At 44.0% G+C, this 26,251-nt stretch overlaps 1 protein-coding gene across 1 annotated transcript in view; it reads left to right on the top strand.

Moving 5' to 3' along the window:
- PRPF8 (pre-mRNA processing factor 8) overlaps nt 1–26,251 on the top strand; it is a 200,002-nt gene that overhangs the window by 961 nt on the left and 172,790 nt on the right. The window contains exons 2-12 of the mRNA XM_069226117.1: nt 12,875–12,985; nt 13,914–14,082; nt 15,661–15,825; nt 17,983–18,201; nt 18,509–18,721; nt 19,114–19,239; nt 19,557–19,662; nt 20,407–20,597; nt 23,855–23,974; nt 25,566–25,755; nt 25,866–25,985. Coding sequence (XP_069082218.1) covers nt 12,886–12,985; nt 13,914–14,082; nt 15,661–15,825; nt 17,983–18,201; nt 18,509–18,721; nt 19,114–19,239; nt 19,557–19,662; nt 20,407–20,597; nt 23,855–23,974; nt 25,566–25,755; nt 25,866–25,985 — 1,719 coding nt within the window. The 5' untranslated portion in view covers nt 12,875–12,885. The remainder of the gene's footprint in view (nt 1–12,874; nt 12,986–13,913; nt 14,083–15,660; nt 15,826–17,982; nt 18,202–18,508; nt 18,722–19,113; nt 19,240–19,556; nt 19,663–20,406; nt 20,598–23,854; nt 23,975–25,565; nt 25,756–25,865; nt 25,986–26,251) is intronic.

Here is a 26,251-nt window from a genome sequence, read left to right as displayed (position 1 = left end):
AGCATCCTGTTGTGTGAAGAGACACGAAGCCCACAACTACAGTGTTTCCTGTATAATTATGGATTTGCTTCTTAAGCCATCATTTGGTGTACACTTTGTAGAATGTTACTGGGTTGCTATGCAGTAGAAGGGGAAACTCTTCGTACAGGATGACTGGTCACCTTTCAGTTGCTTATTGTTTTATCCGGTTGTAAAACTGGTAATAATTAATTCAAACCTTTGCCAGACAGCGTATCACAAAATATGCCTGATTACCCTGCATAATTTTCTATTGTGGCGTGCCACGATGGTAGCTTTAGGACAGACACATAAAAACGAAGTGCGATGGGCAGTAAATGTAACTTTTTAAAACATTTTTTGTGCTGGTATAGATGCTTTTAGTTAAACTCTAAACCATACTATTGTTCTAGGCATTTGAAGGACGAAAAGCTGGCTGCAGCCCTTTGTTATTCAGAATTGTAAATATGCAGGATGTGAAGATCTTAGCAGCAGATATGCTAACTACCTGAACTATTGTACCAGAAAGAGGGGCTTGCATCAGCTTATTACTCATTGTGTCAAATGTATTTAAGAGATTGGCAAGTGCGTCTGTAATGCAGTTATAGAACACACTTATGGTCCAAACAGGGGTGCAATATAAGAACACCTGACGTGCTAGGGCTGTGTTGTATGTGTGAATGCTATTTAATACAGGCCTCGAAAACTCATAAAAATTTCATCAGACCAGCAGGTCAAGTAACTTGAATAATCTACTCGACCATAACTACAACGTACTTGACCCATAAACTGGTCTGAAATTGTCTGATCCTAGATAAATGTTTGAGTGTAGAGTGTCACCCTTTTTTACATGAGTGTACCTTCAAATATGTGAGCTCAGCATTTCTGTTGTAGAATAAAAAGTATTTGTTTGATTAAATTGACTAAACGTTTGCTTCATTTATAGAAAGAATCTAGCCCACATGTAGGGAACACATAATCCATTACTTGCCTCTTAGTTTACTAATAGCATTGCCATCAGGGTAGGAGTGTTTCTCAGTTTTTTTAAACACTCACTTTTAATAAATATATATATGTTACTAAAGCTTGATGTGGTTGCACACTGTCATTTACAGATGGAACATTTCTAGGAAATGTCCAAAAACCTTCCCACTAACTTGCAGCTTTACTGATAAAACAATATAATGTATTAACAATCTGTGAAAATCGGGTTTCAGAATAAATATTTATTCTTCGCACCTAATCAAGTTGAGTGTTCTGATTTGTATTTACTCTATTAAAATATATTTTTTCAACTCGCATGATTAAAAACAATGGGCTTTCACAACTGCTGAAATATATTTTGGAAATGTTTGTAAAGTTGACTTCAATTATTTAAATGTTGTGTGTTAGGAAAAATCTGACAAAATCTTGGCACTCTGCAGCGACAAAGAAAATTGTCAGACAAACTGACTTTTGACCTCTATCTCTGAACACAGACAAAACCAAGATTTAAAGGCATCTTTATTTCTCCTCCACTTTCTGACTGGAACAGAACACCTGTTCTTTGTCAACTGGCCAGAAGGGGGGGAGTAGGTCCTAAAAATAGCTTGCCCGAATAAAATATGACTTGCCATAGCGAGTAGGTTTTTCAAGGCCTGGTATAGCGCAAACCTAGTCAGAAAGTACGGGAATGGTGTACAGTTGGTCTCACCTTTTGTCTGTTAATATGGACCTGTTGGCTTTGTCAGTTCATTTTTTTGGGGGATACTGCTCAGGTCAGTAAATACAAAAAATAGGTTGCATAATCATGAAAGCGTCTTTTAAGGAATGGTCTTGCAGCTGCTTTCGTAATTTGCTAAAATAGATAGGGAAAAGAGTTAAAAAACTAAAAGAACTACGCTATGCCAGTATGGGTGCTTCAGGAAGTGGAAGAGCAACACAAAGTTTTGGGGTGAGAGGTTAAAAAAAATAACTTAGACGAGTGAGGCTAGCAAAGGACATGCTGGGGAGGTGGGAGCAACACATCAAGTTCTTGCAACACAGCTTGGCTTTTCAAGCCTTCTGAAGATGTTCCAGTAGGAATAATTACAGTGCAAATCTTCTGCACCAAAGGTTTGTCAGAGTGAGTAAGCAACATCAAAATAATTTCTTACTTAGCAATCTGAGATTTCATGTAGCAAACTACCCATCAGAAGGCTTTAATACAGAGTAATAACAATCCACCCTTAAATGACCATTGACTTTAACATATTTTTATAATAATCAGTATGTCAGGCATACTGCCTTCATTGTATCGTTTCATACAAAGTAACCAGTCCTATAACCTTTACAATTTGCTTATCACTGTAGCAACTCAGACCCATTGTGTTGGACATAAGCTTTCCCACAAGACAACCATCAGGTATGCAGAAGTAACATTACAAATCTATACACAATTACAGTTGTCAAAACAATATAAAATTACTCATGATAGAGCCTATTAAAGATTTCCATAGTGCAGTCTTCATTGGCCATTGTTTGTTGAGGTGGGTCACCAACAAAACTGTTCCGTACTACTGTAATCTGTGAGATTTAATATAACAAGATACCTGCATAAAGGCTTTAGCACCATGTAATAATCATCCCTAAAAGCCCATTGCCCTTAGCACATGCTCTTCACAATAGGTAGGTCAGTCCTCCTGGCTTTGTAAAATTTTTCTTTAGAAAGGAATGGCACCTAAGTAATTTGGCATAGCTTTTGCGAGTAAACTAATGAGGTCCATTAAATTTATGATTGATTTGACAGTATGTCCAACAGAGGCGTTCTTAGGCACGTAAGCTGGCAACCACCATGCATACAGTTATAAAATTAAAAGTATATTGAACAATACAGTGTGAAAAGTCTGCAAAATGTACTTAGTTTGCTTTTGCATAAATATGCAAATTTTCAGTAAAATAATACATTGTGCCAAATGCAAATTCATCATTTAGCACTATATTTTAGAATACAATGCATCTCAGTGTCCGCTTTTGCTGCGAGGGCGCGTTTTGCACTGAAAAATAGTACAAAAAACAGAAATGATGCAGGCATCAGCCGTTTGCGGATTTCCTGCAATAATGTGACATGGCATAATGTGGTAACGTGGGAGGATTCATGAAATGTGAAAATTGCCAAAATCACCTCAGTGTATTTTAAATTTCACCTAGGCCTACTATGTTGGCCTAACAGTTGTCATCACAGTGATTACAGCAGGGTTTGTCAGAGTGGGTAGCCAGCACCAAAACTCTCCTTACTACTATAATATTTGAGTTTTCATGTAACAAAATACTTATCTACAGCCGTTAACACACTAAATATGACATCCTACTGTTAAAAGACCTTTAGCAAATAGTTCTTACAGCAAAGGTGCTAGGCCTTCTCTCTCTGTCATCACTTTCCTTAATACGCAGATCAGGCTTGTGACATCGGGCATAAGGCTTTCTAGTGTGCCTATCAGACCTACTGCTTATCACTACAACCAACTCGGGCATGCTTGTTGGAGCATAAGCATGTCCACAAGGCAACCATACACCAATAGAATTACAAAGGTATACCAAATTTCACTTGGCTAAGCAAAATACTACCTTGTGTAAGAGATCCTAACAAGGATTCTTACAGTACAAATCTTTTGTCACAGGGAGATAACCAACACAAAAAATATAATCAATTGAGAGTGATAAGAAAGCCAACCTTAGGTTAGAGGAACTTCAGTTTTAAGAACAGTGTTTAATATGCAAATCACATGCTGGGTTGCTTATATGGTTGCCTAGCCTTTCATTACCTTGAGGCAGAGAACTTGTGTGCGATTGAGTTGAGTAGTAACAAAACCTATTTTGAGGTAAAGAGCAGTTTGTTCGGTGAGATACACTTTATTAGTGATTACTTTTATCCTGTATCATCTATATCGTGCCTACTTTCAGAAATGGACTCCAGTGCCCACTCTTGTAACCATGTCACCCTTTCTCTACAGTGATGTAGTATGTTTTCTACTGTTAAATGTACACACAAAAAACTAAATATTTAATAGAAAATGAGTCGATCTGGCAGTCCATGCAACAGTTTCCCCCCCAACACCTTATTACTCCCATTACGTGGTCTGCAGTATGCTCGGTGTACCCTGAGTAAATCCATGCTAACTTCAGTTATGCCCACTCTGGTGTGCTCCACAGGGAATTGTGACGCCCAAACTCCACTGAATTCGTGATACAAAACATGCCAAAACCTCAGTAGGTTAATGCATCTGCTGCAGAGAATTGGGTACAAATTGTTGTTTATAGCTAAGTTGGGTGTGGCTCTATGAAGCAACACCAAGTTCAATCCTTGTTACAGTCCTTTCACTTTATGTTCTCGTAATATTATAGGCATTATAAATAGACTAAAGTACCTCCGGCTGTACATTGTAAGTAGGGCTCCCGGTTTTATGGTATTTATTTTTTCAATATTTGTCTGTATTTATCCATATTAATGTCTTGCTTATTTTTTTCTGTTTATCCATTTTTTTTTTGCATTTACTGTATAAATGAAGCTGCAATGGGTATTTTCCCACATTTATTTAACTGATAAATGTATACTTGCGCTTGACTGTTGTAGGAAGTTGGCTCTGTATGTGCTATTTCAAAGTAAGGAATAGCATGCACAGAGTCCAAGGGTTCCCCTTAGAGGTAAAATAGTGGTAAAAATAGATAATACTAATGCTCTATTTTGTGGTAGGGTGGTCGAGCAATAGGCTTATCCAAGGAGTAGTGTTAAGCATTTGTTGTACATACACATAGACAATAAATGAGGTACACACACTCAGAGACAAATCCAGCCAATAGGTTTTTATATAGAAAAATATCTTTTCTTAGTTTATTTTAAGAACCACAGGTTCAAATTCTACATGTAATATCTCATTCGATAGGTATTGCAGGTAAGTACTTTAGGAACTTCAAATCATCAAAATTGCATGTATACTTTTCCAGTTATTCACAAATAGCTGTTTTAAAAGTGGACACTTAGTGCAATGTTCACAGTTCCTAGGGGAGGTAAGTATTTGTTAGTTTTACCAGGTAAGTAAGACACTTACAGGGTTCAGTTCTTGGTCCAAGGTAGCCCACCATTGGGGGTTCAGAGCAACCCCAAAGTCACCACACCAGCAGCTCAGGGCCGGTCAGGTGCAGAGTTCAAAGTGGTGCCCAAAACGCATAGGCTAGAATGGAGAGAAGGGGGTGCCCCGGTTCCGGTCTGCTTGCAGGTAAGTACCCGCGTCTTCGGAGGGCAGACCAGGGGGGTTTTGTAGGGCACCGGGGGGGACACAAGCCCACACAGAGATTTCACCCTCAGCAGCGCGGGGGCGGCCGGGTGCAGTGTAGAAACAAGCGTCGGGTTTGCAATGTTAGTCTATGAGAGATCTCGGGATCTCTTCAGCGCTGCAGGCAGGCAAGGGGGGGATTCCTCGGGGAAACCTCCACTTGGGTAAGGGAGAGGGACTCCTGGGGGTCACTTCTCCAGTGAAAGTCCGGTCCTTCGGGTCCTGGGGGCTGCGGATGCAGGGTCTCTCCCAGGCGTCGGGACTTTAGGTTCAAGGAGTCGCGGTCAGGGGAAGCCTCGGGATTCCCTCTGCAGGCGGCGCTGTGGGGGCTCAGGGGGGACAGGTTTTGGTACTCACAGTATCAGAGTAGTCCTGGGGTCCCTCCTGAGGCGTCGGATCTCCACCAGCCGAGTCGGGGTCGCCGGGTGCAGTGTTGCAAGTCTCACGCTTCTTGCGGGGAGCTTGCAGGGTTCTTTAAAGCTGCTGGAAACAAAGTTGCAGCTTTTCTTGGAGCAGGTCCGCTGTCCTCGGGAGTTTCTTGTCTTTTCGAAGCAGGGGCAGTCCTCAGAGGATGTCGAGGTCGCTGGTCCCTTTGGAAGGCGTCGCTGGAGCAGGATCTTTGGAAGGCAGGAGACAGGCCGGTGAGTTTCTGGAGCCAAGGCAGTTGTCGTCTTCTGGTCTTCCGCTGCAGGGGTTTTCAGCTGGGCAGTCCTTCTTCTTGTAGTTGCAGGAATCTAATTTTCTAGGGTTCAGGATAGCCCTTAAATACTAAATTTAAGGGCGTGTTTAGGTCTGGGGGGTTAGTAGCCAATGGCTACTAGCCCTGAGGGTGGGTACACCCTCTTTGTGCCTCCTCCCAAGGGGAGGGGGTCACAATCCTAACCCTATTGGGGGAATCCTCCATCTGCAAGATGGAGGATTTCTAAAAGTTAGAGTCACCTCAGCTCAGGACACCTTAGGGGCTGTCCTGACTGGCCAGTGACTCCTCCTTGTTATTCTCATTATTTTCTCCGGCCTTGCCGCCAAAAGTGGGGCCTGGCCGGAGGGGGCGGGCAACTCCACTAGCTGGAGTGTCCTGCTGGGTTGGCACAAAGGAGGTGAGCCTTTGAGGCTCACCGCCAGGTGTGACAATTCCTGCCTGGGGGAGGTGTTAGCATCTCCACCCAGTGCAGGCTTTGTTACTGGCCTCAGAGTGACAAAGGCACTCTCCCCATGGGGCCAGCAACATGTCTCGGTTTGTGGCAGGCTGCTAAAACTAGTCAGCCTACACAGATAGTCGGTTAAGTTTCAGGGGGCGCCTCTAAGGTGCCCTCTGTGGTGTATTTTACAATAAAATGTACACTGGCATCAGTGTGCATTTATTGTGCTGAGAAGTTTGATACCAAACTTCCCAGTTTTCAGTGTAGCCATTATGGTGCTGTGGAGTTCGTGTTTGACAGACTCCCAGACCATATACTCTTATGGCTACCCTGCACTTACAATGTCTAAGGTTTTGTTTAGACACTGTAGGGGTACCATGCTCATGCACTGGTACCCTCACCTATGGTATAGTGCACCCTGCCTTAGGGCTGTAAGGCCTGCTAGAGGGGTGTCTTACCTATACTGCATAGGCAGTGAGAGGCTGGCATGGCACCCTGAGGGGAGTGCCATGTCGACTTACTCGTTTTGTCTTCACTAGCACACACAAGCTGGCAAGCAGGGTGTCTGTGCTGAGTGAGAGGTCTCCAGGGTGGCATAAGACATGCTGCAGCCCTTAGAGACCTTCCTTGGCACCAGGGCCCTTGGTACTAGAAGTACCAGTTACAAGGGACTTATCTGGATGCCAGGGTCTGCCAATTGTGGATACAAAAGTACAGGTTAGGGAAAGAACACTGGTGCTGGGGCCTGGTTAGCAGGCCTCAGCACACTTTCAATTGTAAACATAGCATCAGCAAAGGCAAAAAGTCAGGGGGCAACCATGCCAAGGAGGCATTTCCTTACAACTGTCCAAAAGGTATCAGCGGTATACAGTGCAAAAGCATTACTCGAAAACTCTTACATTGTAAAATAGCATATGTAGCTGTAGATCTGCACTTTATTAAGCTTAATTAAGAAATCTGTTGTCTTGTTTTTTTCATCTCCCCACCACTCAATATGTATCCCTACCGACCTGGCAGTTACGATGTACAGTAGAGAAAATCACCCAAAGAAGGTCTATTTTCCGTATTTTTCTGTATGAAAAAATAAATATAGGGAGGAAATAGTTATTGTCTGTATTTATCAGTAAAAACGGAAAATAGGAGCCCTAATTATAAGGATATTGCAAGTCAACGAGGAGGATATAAGAAGCAAAGCCAACCGCCAAATTTCTTTAAAAGTGGATGGAACTCTGTGGTGACTTGTAAGATCCTTTTAACCTATAAGTGATGTTTTTTTTAGGTTGAGTGCGCACGCACTTTGACTTGTTTAGTATTGGGGGTCTTTTAACCATGCCCAACGCACACCCATCTCTTTCACTCATTTGTGGGCTAGCCTTTCAAAAATCCTTTGTTACAATTGGTAAATGCTTTACATTTGTCCCTTCTTGGGGCGGTTTCGTTAACACCTTGGACACCGATCCTGTTACATGGATAATTGCATGATTTCCGATACGTTTGACTGCAAGGAAACTTCTTTTTTCTTTTGTATCTCTCCTTTGAGCTCATGATGCCCATGGCACTTTGAATCGGCTTGCTTATGTCAACTGTTTTTACTTTTCATTTTCAATTTATGTGACAAGAAAAGTCCAGTTAGGAATTTTCAAGGCTAGTAGCTCTAACTCGAGAAAACGCGAGATCCATTTCCTTGCAAATTCTTGTTATCCCTTATAATTCATCGTCGCACCATTACCCTTCCCATGTACTGCTTAACTACTTGATATCTTGCTTTTTCATGTGAAAGAGATATAATGGTTGCCGACAGAAGAAATAAAAGTGAAATATAGTGCAAAATTGAGCACACAAAAAGTTCTTAGTAATTTATTGCAAAAATATTAGATTCAGCTTAATATAATAAGCTATTACTTTTAAGCAGCTATGTAATTTCAGGTGACAAGAAGTTTCATGTAGTGCTTAGTCCATTAGTGTTTGCGATTTCATATCGCTGTTAAGGATTGGTGTTGCTGTTATCCAGCTCTGGGAACCCGTCATTAAAATTTCCAGCCCTCGGGAAAGTGTCCCATTGAAATGCTGTATGCTGATTGCTTTGCTGCCTGCATTTCACCTGCTATAGTTTTTGAATGATCCTTTCAGGTGTGGCTCCATGTTTAACTTTCATATAATAATTTTGACATGACTGTTGCCTTGTGGAAAGGCAGAGTCCATCAAAACGTCCCTCTCGCCTCTGAGGAAAGGAGCCCTATAGCCCCTGTGTATACTAGAAGGGCATTTGAACCCCACTTCCTAGGCCCTCTGTAGGAAGTTGGCTCTGTATGTGCTATTTCAAAGTAAGGAATAGCATGCACAGAGTCCAAGGGTTCCCCTTAGAGGTAAAATAGTGGTAAAAAGAGATAATACTAATGCTCTATTTTGTGGTTGTGTGGTCGAGCAGTAGGCTTATCCAAGGAGTAGTGTTAAGCATTTGTTGTACATACACATAGACAATAAATGAGGTACACACACTCAGAGACAAATCCAGCCAATAGGTTTTGTTATAGAAAAATATATTTTCTTAGTTTATTTTAAGAACCACAGGTTCAAATTTTACATGTAATAGCTCATTTGAAAGGTATTGCAGGTAAGTAATCTTGGAACTTTGAATCATTACTTTAGCATGTATACTTTTTACATAAAACACAATAAGCTGTTTTAAAAGTGGACACTTAGTGCAATTTTCACAGTTCCTGGGGGAGGTAAGTTATTGTTAGTTTTCACAGGTAAGTAAGTCACTTACAGGTTTCAGTTTTTGGTCCAAGGTAGCCCACCGTTGGGGGTTCAGAGCAACCCCAAAGTTATCACACCAGCAGCTCAGGGCCGGTCAGGTGCAAAGGTCAAAGAGGTGCCCAAAACACATAGGCTATAATGGAGAGAAGGGGGTGCCCCGGTTCCAGTCTGCCAGCAGGTAAGTACCTGCGTCTTCGGAGGGCAGACCAGGGGGGTTTTGTAGGGCACCGGGGGACACAGAAGTCAGCACAGAAAGTACACCCTCAGCAGCGCGGGGGCGGCCGGGTGCAGTGTGCAAACACGCGTCGGGTTTTCAATGGAAGTCAATGAGAGATCAAGGGATCTCTTCAGCGTCGCAGGCAGGCAAGGGGGGGGGCTCCTCGGGGTAGCCACCACCTGGGCAAGGGAGAGGGCCTCCTGGGGGTCACTCCTGCACAGAAGTTCTGTTTCTTTAGGGGCTGGGGGCTGCGGGTGCAGGGTCTTTTCCAGCCGTCGGGAAATGGAGTTCAGACAGTTGCGGTCAGGGGGAGCCTGGGGATTCCCTCTGCAGGCGTCGCTGTGGGGGCTCAGGGGGGACAACTTTGGTTACTCACAGTCGTAGAGTCGCCGGAGGGTCCTCCCTGAGTTGGTTGTTCTCCACCAGTCGAGTCGGGGTCGCCGGGTGCAGTGTTGCAAGTCTCACGCTTCTTGCGGGGAGTTGCAGGGGTCTTTAAATCTGCTCCTTGTAACAAAGTTGCAGTTCTTTTGGAGCAGTGCCGCTGTCCTCGGGAGTTTCTTGTCTTTTTCGAAGCAGGGCAGTCCTCGGAGGATTCAGAGGTTGCTGGTCCCTTGGAAAGCGTCGCTGGAGCAGGGTTCTTTGGAAGGCAGGAGACAGGCCGGTAAGTCTGGGGCCAAGGCAGTTGGTGTCTTCTGGTCTTCCTCTGCAGGGGTCTTTCAGCTCAGCCGTCCTTCTTCTTGTAGTTGCAGGAATCTATTTTTCTAGGTTCAGGGAAGCCCTTAAATACTAAATTTAAGGGCGTGTTTGGGTCTGGGGGGTTAGTAGCCAATGGCTACTAGCCCTGAGGGTGAGTACACCCTCTTTGTGCCTCCTCCCAAGGGGAGGGGGTCACATCCCTAATCCTATTGGGGGAATCCTCCATCTGCAAGATGGAGGATTTCTAAAAGTTAGAGTCACTTCAGCTCAGGACACCTTAGGGGCTGTCCTGACTGGCCAGTGACTCCTTGTTGCTTTCTTTGTTCCCTCCAGCCTTGCCGCCAAAAGTGGGGGCCATGGCCGGAGGGGGCGGGCAACTCCACTAAGCTGGAGTGCCCTGCTGTGCTGTGACAAAGGGGTGAGCCTTTGAGGCTCACCGCCAGGTGTTACAGCTCCTGCCTGGGGGGAGGTGTTAGCATCTCCACCCAGTGCAGGCTTTGTTACTGGCCTCAGAGTGACAAAGGCACTCTCCCCATGGGGCCAGCAACATGTCTCTAGTGTGGCAGGCTGCTGGAACCAGTCAGCCTACACAGATAGTCGGTTAGGTTTCAGGGGGCACCTCTAAGGTGCCCTCTGTGGTGTATTTTACAATACAATGTACACTGGCATCAGTGTGCATTTATTGTGCTGAGGAGTTTGATACCAAACTTCCCAGTTTTCAGTGTAGCCATTATGGTGCTGTGGAGTTCGTGTAAAACAGACTCCCAGACCATATACTCTTATGGCTACCCTGTACTTACAATGTCTAAGGTTTTGCTTAGACACTGTAGGGGCACAGTGCTCATGCACTGGTACCCTCACCTATGGTATAGTGCACCCTGCCTTAGGGCTGTAAGGCCTGCTAGAGGGGTGTCTTACCTATACTGCATAGGCAGTGAGAGGCTGGCATGGCACCCTGAGGGGAGTGCCATGTTGACTTACTCATTTTGTTCTCACTAGCACACACAAGCTGGTAAGCAGTGTGTCTGTGCTGAGTGAGGGGTCTCCAGGGTGGCATAATACATGCTGCAGCCCTTAGAGACCTTCCCTGGCATCAGGGCCCTTGGTACCAGAGGTACCAGTTACAAGGGACTTATCTGGATGCCAGGGTGTGCCAATTGTGGAATCAAAAGTACAGGTTAGGGAAAGAACACTGGTGCTGGGGCCTGGTTAGCAGGCCTCAGCACACTTTCAATTCAAAACATAGCATCAGCAAAGGCAAAAAGTCAGGGGGTAACCATGCCAAGGAGGCATTTCCTTACACCCTCTCACAGCTGTAATAAGTTGAAGTACGCTGTTAACTTTTACAGAATGGTGATGAGAAGACTTGTCATAAAAGGGAGTGTAACTTAATTTATTATGTGACAACTAGCTCTTTTTACTCTTCTTACATACAGACCGTTCCATCAGTGGTGCTTTTTCCCTTCGGGTTCTGATATGTGTTTTTTGTTTTTGTTTTGTAAAGCACAGCATTCATGCGTTCATATGATTCTTGGCATTTTAGCACCTGTTGGTTGTCTCTGTTGTAGGTTTTCCCCCAGGCAGGTCTTCAGGGGGCCAATTAGCGGCTATTGACTTCTTGGGCCTTCAAGAAAATGTTTCTGTGCTGACCCCGTTTATCAATCAAATTAATTAGGCTTACTCGATTCACGGTGCAGTAATTTTAAAAGAGGACTCACTTTTGACTACCATCTTAAGAAACAGAAAGCATAGGGGTGGCACTCCACCCTCCCTCGCAACACTAGCGACTCGCACAGACTGAAAACACGAGTTTAACATTTGGATGAATGGAGACTACAGTTTATTGCCATGTTTGGCACACATGTTCCTTTTACCTTGCAGTCTCTTCCTTCCCATTCCCTTTTAGCCAGTAGGCAAGCATTTGCTTCCAGCTCGAGCTGGATGATCATTTGTTCCTGAAACAAGGGTTTTCTTCAGGGGAGATGTCTTCTTCCCACCCACTACCTTTTGATTACTCCTTGGTGAAATGTCCCTTTCAAAATCTTACAAGTTCTTCAGCTTGGGTATTTACTTTATTTATGCCGCGAGTGTCATTGGTCTTCCATCAAAGTCTCCCCGAGTTGGCATCCCACAAGTACCGTTTTCCCTTTGAGTCACTAGTTTATCCTTTTCTTGTCTTCCGTATGCTGATTTATTTTGCATTCAATCTCTTATTGCTAAGTGGTATTTTGTCTGTACCATTGTATGTTCTCGCTGCTCTCAAGCACACCCCACAGACAATTTTGATGTGCCAATCATCTTTCATGTTTTTGCAATTGCCCCGTCGCCTCCTTCTAAGCTGGTTCAGTCTGCTGAATATTTTATGCTGAGAAAGGCTTGACGCTTGAGTCCCTCAACCCAGTACCTTTAATAAACACCAGTACTACAGACTTATTCCTTCCAAGAAAACTTACAAAGTGTTTATGCTCTATATAAAGAAATTATGGTCCCTCCTTTAGAAATATGTTAATAGTATGATGAAAACAAATTGATGAACAGGGCATGGCATTGAGGAAAATAGCAGAGCAAGTACTTCACAGGGGAGAAGCAGACATGTAATAGATTGTGGCCTAAAATTAGAACTGTAGAAGCTGTGTATCTTTTGTGAAATCATCTGTTAAGGCAGTTTCTTTGCAGATCTCCTTGGTTGGGGTGGAAAGCTGTTATGTGCACAGTGACTGCAATCCCAATTACAGCCTTTGTCTTCTTTTTCACTGTCTCCTCTATACTTCTAGGCTAAGGCACCATGGCGGGAGTGTTTGCGTACAGGCCTGGGGGTGCCCTGCTACCCCCCGGAACAGCTCCTATCCCAGATTATATGTCAGAGGAGAAGTTGCAGGATAAAGGTGAGTATGCATTTCTGGTCTTGACAGCTGTAGTTCGGCCTTGGCACAATGCTTGGGGCTCAGACGTAGTCCATAACTGCTGATGAACTGAATTAGTTGGAAAAGGAGCTGCAAGTGATTTATTGGCTCGTCATTAGCTTTAAAGCAGGAAACACATACTGATGTATCTGGGAAGGCTGAACACTCAATGTCAATCCCTTTGGATAGTACGCTGGTTGTCCATTAGTGGCATCTTTAGTGTACTGATGGTGGCTTTACCATACAATTATCTCTAGGTTTCTGCAACTTCTTTCCGGCTTTCAGTTTGGAAACAAAAATAATCTCTTATGCTCATAGCTGAATGTTTAAGGTTTAAGTTTTTATGAGAACATTAGTAGATAATATGGATGTAATTCATGGTGCTTAAAAGATCTGTGCATTTCTACTAGGTGTCTCTGCACGAGTGAACGTTCCTAAATAAGAAATTCTACCGGCGACATATATTAAAGGAGAAAAATGTCTGCTGACACAATGGTTCTAGAACATTTTCAGTTTGTATATGGTCATGATGGGCCTAGTTAGTGTAGCAGCAGGTTTTGCTTCCTGGGGTAAACATGTCTGTCTACATCTAGATTGTCGTCGTGGTGTTGTTGGATGTGGCCCCCAAGGGCTTTCTTAGAGCTGCTTGATTTTGCATTCCTGTCTGAAGTTGTCATGCCTGGATCAGCTGTTGTGGCTTGGCAAGTGTAGCAGGCCAAGCAATTAAAGACAGTTAGGACTGGCAAGAAAGCTGGAAACCAGCATGAATCGACAGGTCTGTATTCCAACATGGAGGCTTTATGGGAGTTGAGTCTGTTGAAATCATTGCATAAGGAAAGTTGGGAATGTGCAGCGGCAAATAGAGCTGGTGATAGTTATTTGTTTGGTTAATAATGATCTTACATTTCAGCCCGCAAGTGGCAGCAGCTACAAGCAAAGCGCTATGCAGAGAAGCGGAAGTTTGGCTTTGTGGATGCCCAGAAGGAGGACATGCCACCCGAACATGTGCGGAAGATTATCCGTGACCATGGTGACATGACCAACAGGAAGTTTCGCCACGACAAGCGTGTTTACTTGGGGTATTGATATTTATTTTCTATGGATTGGGGTGCAGTTAATAAACGCTTATTTTCGGTTGCTGAACCAGAATATGCAATCTGGATGTTTTGTCTCACTGGTTTTCCTAACTAAAGCCATAACTCCTGTATGGCATTTTTGAAATCGAAGGGGCTCTGTGGTTGGGGGAGAATGTTAGGTGTGGGTAGAAGATTGGAGCATTTCTCGGGTAATGACATTCCTGTTTGTGCCTTATTGCATGCATCATGTGTTTGTTTTTTTTTGTTTGTTTAGGCTGAGTCTTTTTATGTCAGCTGTCTGATCGCAGAATATCTATTATGGGCTTCCTTGGAGTCTGTCATTTGTTTACCAGTGGTTGGATTTGTCACACTCATTTGCTTGCTTCCTATTCAATGACTTTCCATGTTGCAGCTGGTCCTTTTTGCATTTGTCCCTCCTCTTTAGCATAGCCTCTTTACCATCTCTGAATTGCTTGATTCTGTACCCTTCACTGCTGATTTTTAGTGAACTACCGTTTTGTTTTTGTGTAAGCACTACTTTTGAGAGTGCATGTGTTTTCCTGCTAGCTTTCTCATGTATTTCTCTCCATAGCCCCCAATATTTCACGTTGCCTCTCTTGCTTCTTCCTGGTGTGTTTCTCATACACAGCAGTTGTTTTCCCCTCTTGCCTATGTACTTCTCTGCTCCTCCCTCTCTTGCTCTCGCCTGTGTGCTTTTGCCCCCCCCCTCCCCCCACCTGTGCTCCATGTTACCCTCTTACCTGTTGTTCTCCCTCGTATGTTTCCCCCCAATCTTTTTAGCTTCTCTGCCACTACCACCCTTTGTGTAGCTTTGCCCACCCGCTGCCCGGTGTTCCTTTCCCAGGCCACCTTCTTGCCATGTTGCTCTCCTGTGCTACCTGCCTAATGTAAAAACATGCTTTTGTGCCATTTTTTTTATTTTTTTATTATACATTTTCATTTACTGACCCATCACGGAAAAAATTGAACCAGTGTCATTGTTGAGGCATGTGCTTGCCCGCAAATGTCATGGCTGCTTTTTCCCCTGTTTTTTTTTTAACTCTTTGGGGGGATAGTTATGTCCTTGTTTGGCAGAATGTGGGAGTTGGGTTTCTTCTTATGATTCTAGAGCCACATGGAGAGGAGTTGCATTTGTGAGATTGTGTGTACAGCACAGCCAGTGAATGATGGTAACCAAATTTACCCTGACAACCATCAAAGCAACTACTTAGTTGTCCACAACAGTCAAACAAGCACCAACACTGCTTTTATAGTCCTCGTTATTCAATTACCTAAAAACCCACTTTGATAAATAGTTGCAAATGTTTTTTAGCATGACTGCTTGTGGCTCAGTGAACAACCTTCTGCCGAATTGTTCTGACTGCACAGATATGAATGCCCTCGCATATTTTTGTTTGTTTTAATTGAAATGCCCCCTGCATGTTTGTCATTCATTTCTAAAGTGCTTGTTGCAAGTGAGCCCTTCTTAATCCTCCAATGTGTCTCTTTCATGGCACACATTTAGAGCCTTCTATGTGAATCCTTTCTTACACCTCTTGTACATATATTTCTCCCACACAGGGCCTTGAAGTACATGCCCCATGCTGTTCTGAAGCTTCTGGAGAACATGCCAATGCCCTGGGAGCAAATACGTGATGTGCCTGTGCTCTACCACATCACTGGTGCCATCTCGTTTGTCAGTGAGATCCCCTGGGTCATTGAACCTGTATACATCTCACAGTGGGGGTAAGTCAAGACCTGGAAGTCTTTTCCAGTCAGTCAGTTGATAAATCTTTATTCACCTAAAAATAGCCATGTAACAACAACAAAATCGACAATAACATGTACATTGCATCACCTTTACAAAATTTATCTTAAAATCATTAGAAATGGCGATATAAAAATGCAGCTAGTTCAACAGTTTGTCTAAAAACAAGCCAAATGCAGTGCAAAAAAAAGGATACTCTATAAACAGTTGTTAAAGGGGTATTAAGCTTGATTCAGTCTGTTCCCTCCATTTGATTGCGCTTCTAATAACATTTAAAAGTACAAAACATACATTGGGAGTTTCTAATCTCTGCAGAAATATCTATATCTAGGCTAACTTATCAGTTCTGTTAATCGCCAGATGAAGAATAGGCCTGAAGGGTATGCTGTGTGGAACTGAGTATAATGTGCAAAAAAGCATAAAAAGACAAGTGCTTTGGCTGGAGATGTTGTCACAGAAGCAACACTGTGATGTTCGAACAAAGGTGCCTTGGAGAGGAAAAGCATCAATAAAGTGCACTGTGCTCGGTCTTAAACAAGGTAAATAAAAACCGCCCCTAGGATCAGTTATAAACCACAAGTAAGGTTTCCATCCTTAGGGATGTACACATAGCAGATTACTTAATAATACTGGGCATACTGGCTGCGCAGACCATCCTTTGCTCCATTCCTGGTACCACTGTTTGATTTTTGCTTTACACCACAACATTATGAACTCTGGATTATTAAATTATTCACGAGTTCCCAGTAAATAGAATCTTTCCTTAACTTGTGCAAACCAAGGTATACAATATGAATTATCAAGGCAGGCAATCCCCAAGGAATTCCCTCACAAATCCTGCTTCCTGCCTAGCCAAACAATGAATCCGTAAATTCAGGGGGGCAATACCAAAAGTGTCTTCTACGTAAGATAACCCTACTTCTTCATGGCAGATAATGGATGCCATACCTCTTAGGGCAACATAGTAACTTTTAAATAAATAATTTTTCAGGATGCTAACATTACTATAACCCCAAATGCCTGCCCCCTTTGACCGTACTGGGGTGCACTTATTCTTATAAATAAATATGAACTGACTCTTTAACTGGCTTCTGATGTACCTTATGTGCAAAATTAAACACTGCCTCATTAGTTTTGTGAGACTGTTCGTGACTCTGGGTTAGCAGAGGGTTCCACATAAATGGAGAATTGACTAAAATGCCCAGTTAATTAAGAGACCTGGTTCTTCCAAGTTTGACGCCACCCATCCTATGTGACTTGACTTTTGTCTTTTTAGGGCCACATGTCATTACAAATGGTTTTGTGAAAATAACCTCTAAATCCATGTCCTCTATAAAAGATAAAACCGAGTCCAATAGTGTTTGAAGACCATTTGACGATCTCGAAATGTGAACCACATAGTTGGCATACAATAGGATTGGGATTGAACGGTTTCCCATTCTAGGCACATCTTTACCTTTCGTTATCAACAATCTGTTAACATTATTTATATATTATAGAAAGAGAAAAGGTGCCGTTAATACAGCTTTGTCGTTCCCCTCTGTGTTGTAATAAGGGTAGTTAATTGTCCTGTTGTAGCATATTGAAATGAGATCAAAGTATCAGAATGGAGGTGTTTTAACATGATTAACAGTTCATTTTCTACCCCCATTTGTTCCGATATAACCCATAGTTTTCTTCGATTTACCAAATCAGATGTGCTTGTTAGGTCCATAAATGCTAGGTGGAGTGCCCGTTCTGTAGCAAGAACGTACTTCCCAGCCAGAAGGTACAAATTCAAACACTGTTAAGCTGTCCCAATCCCTGGCCGGAAGCCGAACTGAACTCCCAAGAGGATGTTTTTTGAGCTCAGGCTTCCAAGTAGAACAGGATAACCCTACCTAAGATCTTTGCCAATGAGGTATAACTGAGGCACGATTATTGCCTTTTCGAGTTAAATTAAAACGTGCACAACCAAAATTGAAAGTGGCAAGCAGATTGGTGCAATGTGTTCATTCAGTTAATATCTTGTGAAAATGGAAATCACCTTAATATAGTAACAGATGACGTTGCTTGTTTCCACCCCAGCCACAGTATATAACTTTTCCCACTTCATGCAATTTCTCTTCTATATAACCTGCCTTTGTTTTTTTTAGATCAATGTGGATCATGATGAGACGAGAAAAAAGGGATCGGAGGCACTTTAAGAGAATGAGGTTCCCGCCATTCGATGATGAAGAACCTCCGCTTGACTATGCAGACAACATCTTGGATGTGGAGCCCTTAGAAGCGATTCAGCTGGAGCTTGATATGGAGGAGGATGCACCAGTCCTTGACTGGTTATATGACCACCAGCCACTGAGGGACAACAGGAAGTAAGTCTGAGAGGAAAGTATGAAGTACTTCTGTGTGTTATGATGCCTCTGATCTTTTAGCAACAAGACTCACTGGCTTCATTTTGAGCACTAAGCATTCTGGTGCACAGTGATTGTTGTAGTAAGTGGAAGATGCAGAGAAGAGGATGTGTTGTCTTCATCCTGTGCATTTAGTATGCGTGGCTAGTGTTATTTGTGTGCATCATGAAAAATGTGTGACTGTTTGGGACTTTGAGGATTTCCACCACTCTGGTAATGGGATGTTTGTACTCATCACCCTCATTTTCCCTTTCACTTTTATTTGCAGGTATGTTAACGGGTCGACCTACCAACGATGGCAGTTTACTCTTCCTATGATGTCAACCCTCTATAGATTGGCCAATCAGCTCCTCACAGACTTGGTGGATGATAACTACTTCTACCTGTTTGATCTCAAGGCTTTTTTCACATCTAAAGCCCTAAACATGGCCATCCCCGGAGGACCCAAGTTTGAGCCACTGGTCCGTGATATTAACCTGCAGTAAGTGCGATTGCTCCAAGTTCATACGGCTCTTTATGGCACATATGTCAATCTATCTTTATCTACAGAGTTCTCTTTGGTATCTATGTATAGTGAAGACTGATTTTTGATATGCCTTTCGTGTTGTGTATTTGTGTTGAGTTGTACTGCTTGCTTGAGCCAGAGTTATTGTACTTTCTTTCTGCATTTGAAAAGTAGTTTGCGCTTTATATTTTCTTGTTTGAGCATTTGAAAACTGCATTAATTTTGTTATGTATCACACTTTTCTGGGTGTGATGGTCTGAACCGAATGCTAGTCGGGTGTAGACATCTGATCTTGAGAGGGAACATTGAATGCTGCAGCATCCTGCAATAATACTGTTGTGACCTACTGTTACTTTTTTTCCTTGTAGAGATGAAGATTGGAATGAGTTCAATGATATCAACAAAATCATCATCAGACAGCCAATAAGAACGGAGTACAAGATTGCTTTCCCATATCTGTACAATAACTTGCCTCATCATGTGCACTTGACATGGTGAGTGAAGGCTGGTAGATGCTTGGACCTTCCGGCTGTACTAGACTGTGACACTGAGTGTGATTCTAGTATAAAGTTTAAAGCTCCCGTGGCCAGTGAACATCTCATGTGGTGGAGGCGCTGATGTTTTATCCCATAGTAGATAGCGTTGTAATGTAGCTATGCCCTTGAAGGATGGTAAAGTGTAATTTATGAAACTGCTATCTTTATGTTTTATAATAGCAATATTTGGGCTGATAGTACAAAAGGTCTATCCCTGAAGGCATGTGCCCTGAGGTATCTGGAGACTTAGGGCTTTTTTCCTTACTCTCATCCAGGTACCACACCCCGAACGTAGTCTTCATTAAAACGGAGGATCCCGATCTCCCAGCATTCTACTTTGATCCTCTCATCAACCCAATCTCACACCGACATTCAGTCAAGGTAACACGTCTACTTTTTCCGCACTTTCAGTCACTGGTGGTCCATGCCACGGTTGTTGACTCATTGGCATCTGTTATTCAGGGGCTAGGCTTCATTCCTACTGTTTAAAGATATGCACACTTTCTTCCATTGAGAGCTGAGCATGCCTTTTAACTGTATATAAGTGGAGTATGCAGTTCCCAAAAAGAATCATGAAAAGAAACAGAATAGGCAGTAGGTCAGGATGGATATGGGCAAGCAGATCAGATTTCTCAGAAGCAAGACCCCTCACACACCCAGATGGGTGACATGCTTCATCATTGGGCAGCTCCTCGTTGGGCTGGTGTTGCAGTGCCCAGCAGGCCACTCGAGAGAGCTCTTTGCCTGAGGTCTTTTGAAATAGCTGTGATAAAGTGTAACTGGAGGTGCTTGTCCAGACCCTTCCTGACCTACTGCCTGTCCTGTTTCCTTTTCTGATTCTTTTAGGAACTGCATACTCCACTTGTATACATGTATATTAAGGGAGCTTGTATGCTGGACCTATACGTCCTCCCATTATTGTGTCCATGCCTTTTACCTGCAACTGTCAGAAAATGGGCTTTTGGGTGGGTTTGACTACCTAACTGAAATTGGTCTACTCTGCCCTCCAAACTTCTTTGCAGTATTGTAGCAAGACCCAAAGCTTCAAGTTGCATTCCAAAAAGCTGTGCTCCTTATTTATTACTAGTGCCAAACGTTTAATATGTTGTATTTCTTTGTTTTCAGAGCCAGGAGCCACTGCCGGATGATGACGAAGAATTTGAATTGCCTGAATATGTGGAGCCCTTTCTTAAAGATACACCTTTGTATACTGACAACACAGCCAATGGAATCGCTCTGCTCTGGGCCCCTCGTCCCTTTAATTTGAGGTCTGGCAGGACACGAAGAGCTGTGGACATTCCTTTGGTGAAGAACTGGTAAGCGTGCTGTCCTTTAACTAGGAATTCCAGCCATTCTTGAGGTGGGTGGTAGTTGTCTGAGTAAGATTGTAAGGAAATGCCTCATTGGCATGGTTACCCCCTGACTTTTTGCCTTTGCTGATGCTAGGTTTTGAATTGAAAGTGTGCTGAGGCCTGCTAACCTGGCCCCAGCACCAGTGTTCTTTCCCTAACCTGTACTTTTGTTCACACAATTGGCACACCCTGGCATCCAGGTAGGTTCCTTGTAACTGGTACCCCTGGTACTAAGGGCCCTGATGCCAGGGAAGGTCTCTTAAGGGCTGCAGCATATCTTATGCCACCCTGGGGACCCCTCACTCAGCACAGACACACTGCTTGCCAGGTTGTGTGTGCTGGTGAGGACAAAACGAGTAAGTCGACATGGCACTCCCCTCAGGGTGCCATGCCAACCTCACACTGCCTATGCAGTATAGATAAGTCACCCCTTCAGCAGGCCTTACAGCCCTAAGGCAGGGTGCACTATACCATAGGTGAGGGCACCAGTGCATGAGCACTGTGCCCCTACGGTGTCTAAGCCAAACCTTAGACATTGTAAGTGCAGGGTAGCCATAAGAGTATATGGTCTGGGAGTCTGTCAAACATGAACTCCACAGCACCATAATGGCTACACTGAAAACTGGGAAGTTTGGTATCAAACTTCTCAGCACAATAAATGCACACTGATGCCAGTGTATATTTTATTGTGAAATACACCCCCAGAGGGCACCTTAGAGGTGCCCCCTGAAACCTTAACCGACTACCTGTGTAGGCTGACTGGTTTTAGCAGCCTGCCACACTCGAGACATGTTGCTGGCCACATGGGGAGAGTGCCTTTGTCACTCTGTGGCTTGTAACAAAGCCTGCACTGGGTGGAGATGCTATCACCTCCCCCAGGCAGGAGCTGTAACACCTGGCGGTGAGCCTCAAAGGCTCACCCCCTTTGTTCCAGCACCACAGGGCATTCCAGCTAGTGGAGTTGCCCGCCCCCTCCGGCCACGGCCCCACTTTTGGCGGCAAGGCCAGAGGAGATAATGAGAAAAACAAGGAGGAGTCACTTACCAGTCGGGACAGCCCCTAAGGCAACCTGAGCTGAAGTGACTCTGACTTTTAGGAATCCTCCATCTTGCAGATGGAGGATTCCCCCAATGGGGATAGGAATGTGACCCCCTCCCCTTGGGAGGAGGCACGAAGAGGGTGTAGCCACCCTCAGGGCTAGTAGCCATTGGCTACTGCCCTCCCTGACCTAAACACACCCCTAAATTCTGTATTTAGGGGCTCCCCTGAACCTAGGAACTCAGATTCCTGCAACCTAAGAAGAAGAGGACTGCTGAGCTGAAAAACCCTGCAGAGAAGACGGAGACACCAACTGCTTTGGCCCCAGCTCTACCGGCCTGTCTCCCCCCCCCCTTCGGAAGAAAACTGCTCCAGCGACGCTTTCCCCAGGACCAGCGACCTCTGAATCCTCAGAGGACTGCCCTGCTCTAAAAGGACCAAGAAACTCCCGAGAACAGTGGCCCTGTTCACCCAAGACTGCAACTTTGTTTCCAAAGAAGCAACTCTGACAACAGCGTTTCCCGCCAGAAGCGTGAGACTTGCAACACTGCACCCGGCGACCCCGACTCGACTGGTGGAGAAACAACACTTCAGGGAGGACTCCCTGGCGACTCTGAGACTGTGAGTAACCAAAGTTGTCCCCCCTGAGCCCCCTCAGCGACGCCTGCAGAGGGAATCCCGAGGCTCCCCCTGACCGCGACTGGCTGACTCTCAGATCCCGACGCCTGGAAAAGACCCTGCACCTGCAGCCCCCAGGACCTGAAGGATCGGAACTCCAGTGCAGGAGTGACCCCCAGGAGGCCCTCTCCCTTGCCCAGGTGGTGGCTACCCCGAGGAGCCCAAACCCCCCCCCCCCCCCCCCCCTGCCTGCCTGCACCGCTGAAGAGACCCCTTGGTCTCCCATTGATTCCTATTACAAACCCGACCCTTGTTTGTACACTGCACCCAGCCTCCCCCGCGCTGCTGAGGGTGTACTTTCTGTGTGGACTTGACCCCCCCCTCCCCCCCGGTGCCCTACAAAACCCCCCTGGTCTGCCCTCCGAAGACGCGGGTACTTATCTGCTGTCAGACTGGAACCGGGGCACACCCTTCTCCATTGAAGCCTATGCGTTTTGGGCACCACTTTGAACTCTGCACCTGACCGGCCCTGAGCTGCTGGTGTGGTAACTTTGGGGTTGCTCTGAACCACCAACGGTGGGCTACCTTGGACCCAAATCGGAACCCCGTAGGTGGTTTACTTACCTGCAAGAACAAACAATTACTTACCTCCCCTAGGAACTGTGAAAATTGCAGTGTCTAGTTTTAAAATAGCTATATGTGATTTATTTGAAAAGTATATATGCTATTGTGATTATTCAAAGTTCCTAAAGTACTTACCTGCAATACCTTTCAATTGAAGTATTACATGTAAAATTTGAACCTGTGGTTCTTAAAATAAATTAAGAAAAGAGATTTTTCTATACAAAAACCTATTGGCCTGGAATTGTCTCTGAGTGTGTGTGTTCCTCATTTATTGCCTGTGTGTGTACAACAAATGCTTAACACTACTCCTTTGATAAGCCTACTGCTCGACCACACTACCACAAAATAGAGCATTAGTATTATCTCTTTTTGCCACTATCTTACCTCTAAGGGGAACCCTTGGACTCTGTGCATACTATTCCTTACTTTGAAATAGTGCCTACAGAGCCAACTTCCTACAAAGATCATCTGAAATTCATTGATTTTGGGGTGTGGGATTAGTTCAGCTTCTTTTGCGAATGACCAAACACACATCTACTGCCAAAACAGGAGCAAACATTTTGGTTATTTGCCTTTATATGGGGACGGCTGGGATTTTGCAAGTGGGTGACATATGTGAGTGTGTTTTGTAAATGTAGTGGGTGTTTAATGTTCTTTTGTTTGGGTGATCAGTGTCAGGGCTCCGATTGTGGGTGAAATTCAGATGTTGAGAGCGTTGTGGGACTGGTTGCAGAATTGTCCAGGGTTGGTTCAATTGGAAAGGGTTGACAGTTTTTAGTCTTCCATAGTAGGAATTTATAGTCTATGCCTCTAGAGTGCAATATGTGTTAAACCAATATTATGTTCGCTGAATGATCCTGCTTGTGTCCGCCTTAGTGTATTTGTGATGAACTTTTGCTTGCTCCTTCACTCTGTGTAATTCTCCCTGGTTTTATTCTCAGGTACAGAGAACACTGTCCGGCAGGGCAGCCGGTGAAAGTTAGGGTCTCCTACCAGAAGTTGCTGAAATACTATGTGCTTAATGCGCTGAAGCATCGACCTCCCAAAGCTCAGAAGAAAAGGTGAGCTGAATTGCTGCTGACTAAAGAAATCGTGGAGAATGATTTTTAAGTAGCTTTTTATGAACTTGTATGTTCAGTGCTTAGTCGTGTACAGCAGTGGTTCCCAATCTGTGCGCCGCGGCTCGCTGGTGCGTCATCAAAACTAGCCAGGGGCGCCGCACACAGTTTGGGAACCACTGAGCTATTTATAGCCCTTGGGCCAGTTCGTACAAAATAAAACTACTCCGTTGTAGCAGCTCTTTTTTAATTTTGTCCTTGAGCACCCTCAGGTGGTTAAACACAACTAAAGTGATTCTACATTTCACACTATTTAAACAGTTACGTTATAACTACATAAAAATGAGACCTGCCCATTTTACTAGGGTTACCGTCAACCAATATTTTCCCCTTACTAAAAAACCCTATGCATGCTGTAATTAAACAACTGTTACATTTTTTTTTTTTACAGTTATATATAGAATTACAATACCTTCATTGGCGTCATCCCAATTCTTTTCAGGGAGAAAAATGGATGTACTCCCTAGGCCAGGCTTACATCCCCCACCCGCCAACAAAAAGTAACATAATGGGGAGCCGCAGCCAGTGGCCAATAGATCAAGGGAGCCGTGGGTCGAAAATGTTTGGGAACCACTGGTGTACAGGGTTGAAGGTTCTTCTCCTTCCTCACCAAGGTTTTACAAAGTAAACATAGGTCACCAGTAGGTCATCCATATATTGGACAGTCTGACTTTCTAATGACAACTGCGGACCCCCTGCCTAATGTTTGGTGGTCTGCTGATCATCCTTACATCTTGATCACGATTTCTCTTTCTCTGATTACAGCAGTTTTTTTATACCTTTTACAACTGATCAGTAGGTGGCACCTCCTGCCTAGCAGTGATCCCAACCTAGTGAATTGAGTTAAAAAACCACAAATGCTAGTAGACTCGAGCAACATCGGCTACACAGATTTCACTTTTTAGTATTCTTACTAAATGTTTTGGTTTTGTATTTTGCCAATCTGCTGTCTTGGGGTGCTGTAGAATACAAAATATAGAGAAATTACAAATAAGTGTTATCCAGAATGTTTCAATATGCATCAAAGGCAGTACACTGAGAGACAGTGCTCTCTTGCTGGAGGCTCCGGAGTTGACATTGATAGGCTCTGAATGACCGGACTCAGATTATAAAGTGGGAACAGGGACACGTTCAGGTGAGGGTGAGCTTTAGTTGATGGATCATCTGAGTGCAAATGCCCTGATGTTTGTCTGGCCTGTGCACAAGTGCTACATACATGTCATAAGTCCTATGTTAGCTTACTGGGAGACCCGATTTTTCTATTGGTCTCTGCTAGACATGTAGGATCTTGGGGTGCATGGTCAAGACAGTGTGAGTGAATAGACGCAATTTCTCAGCCACATAAGTAAGTTTCTTTTATAAGAAAAGCTTTGCGAGCTATGCAGAGATTCTTGAACTGAATGTTTGAAGCCTGTAAAGCTGATAGTGTTTTGGAGAACTGAGCTTGGGGTGACACTGTTTCTAATAATATTGTTACCTGTCTCTCCCACCATTATTTATGACTGCTAACTATTCTGACAACTCCCATCTTCAGGTATCTGTTCCGCTCCTTCAAGGCTACAAAGTTTTTCCAGTCCACAAAGCTGGACTGGGTGGAGGTGGGACTCCAGGTTTGCCGTCAAGGATACAACATGCTGAACCTCCTGATTCACAGGAAAAATCTCAACTATCTCCACTTGGACTACAACTTCAACCTGAAACCCGTCAAAACGCTCACCACTAAGGTACTTAATTGAAGCAGATCTAGAGTCCCTTAGCAATCCATAGGTTGAAATGCATTCTGGACTCAAAAGTAGCGAAATCATGATTTTATATACACCTTTTACCTTCTTAGGAGCGCAAGAAGTCTCGCTTCGGCAATGCCTTTCATCTCTGCCGTGAGGTTCTGCGTCTTACCAAGCTAGTGGTGGACAGCCATGTGCAATACAGACTGGGAAATGTAGATGCCTTTCAGGTAAGAGCCGAGCAGGATAGTCATATTTGAGAACAAGAAGAGAGACTGTGGTCATGAAAAACAGTGGGGAATGTATTACTCATCTGATCCTTGGTGACCAAGCACTAATTCGGTGAGGTTTCTCTAAATGCAATATACTCCCCTTTGGAACCGGGAGAGTGTTGTGAAATTTTGTTTCAAGTGGTCCTAGCTAAAAGAATGTTTGAAATCTGGTTCTTTAGAAAAGCCATTGACATAGATTAGTGGAAAGATGGGCTCTCCTTTCC

Source organism: Pleurodeles waltl, chromosome 3_1, assembly GCF_031143425.1.
Source record: "Pleurodeles waltl isolate 20211129_DDA chromosome 3_1, aPleWal1.hap1.20221129, whole genome shotgun sequence".
NCBI classification, from domain to species: Eukaryota; Metazoa; Chordata; class Amphibia; order Caudata; family Salamandridae; genus Pleurodeles; species Pleurodeles waltl.
The sequence above is the reverse complement of the archived record's forward strand: the minus strand, read 5'-3'. Positions and strand labels throughout refer to the sequence as shown.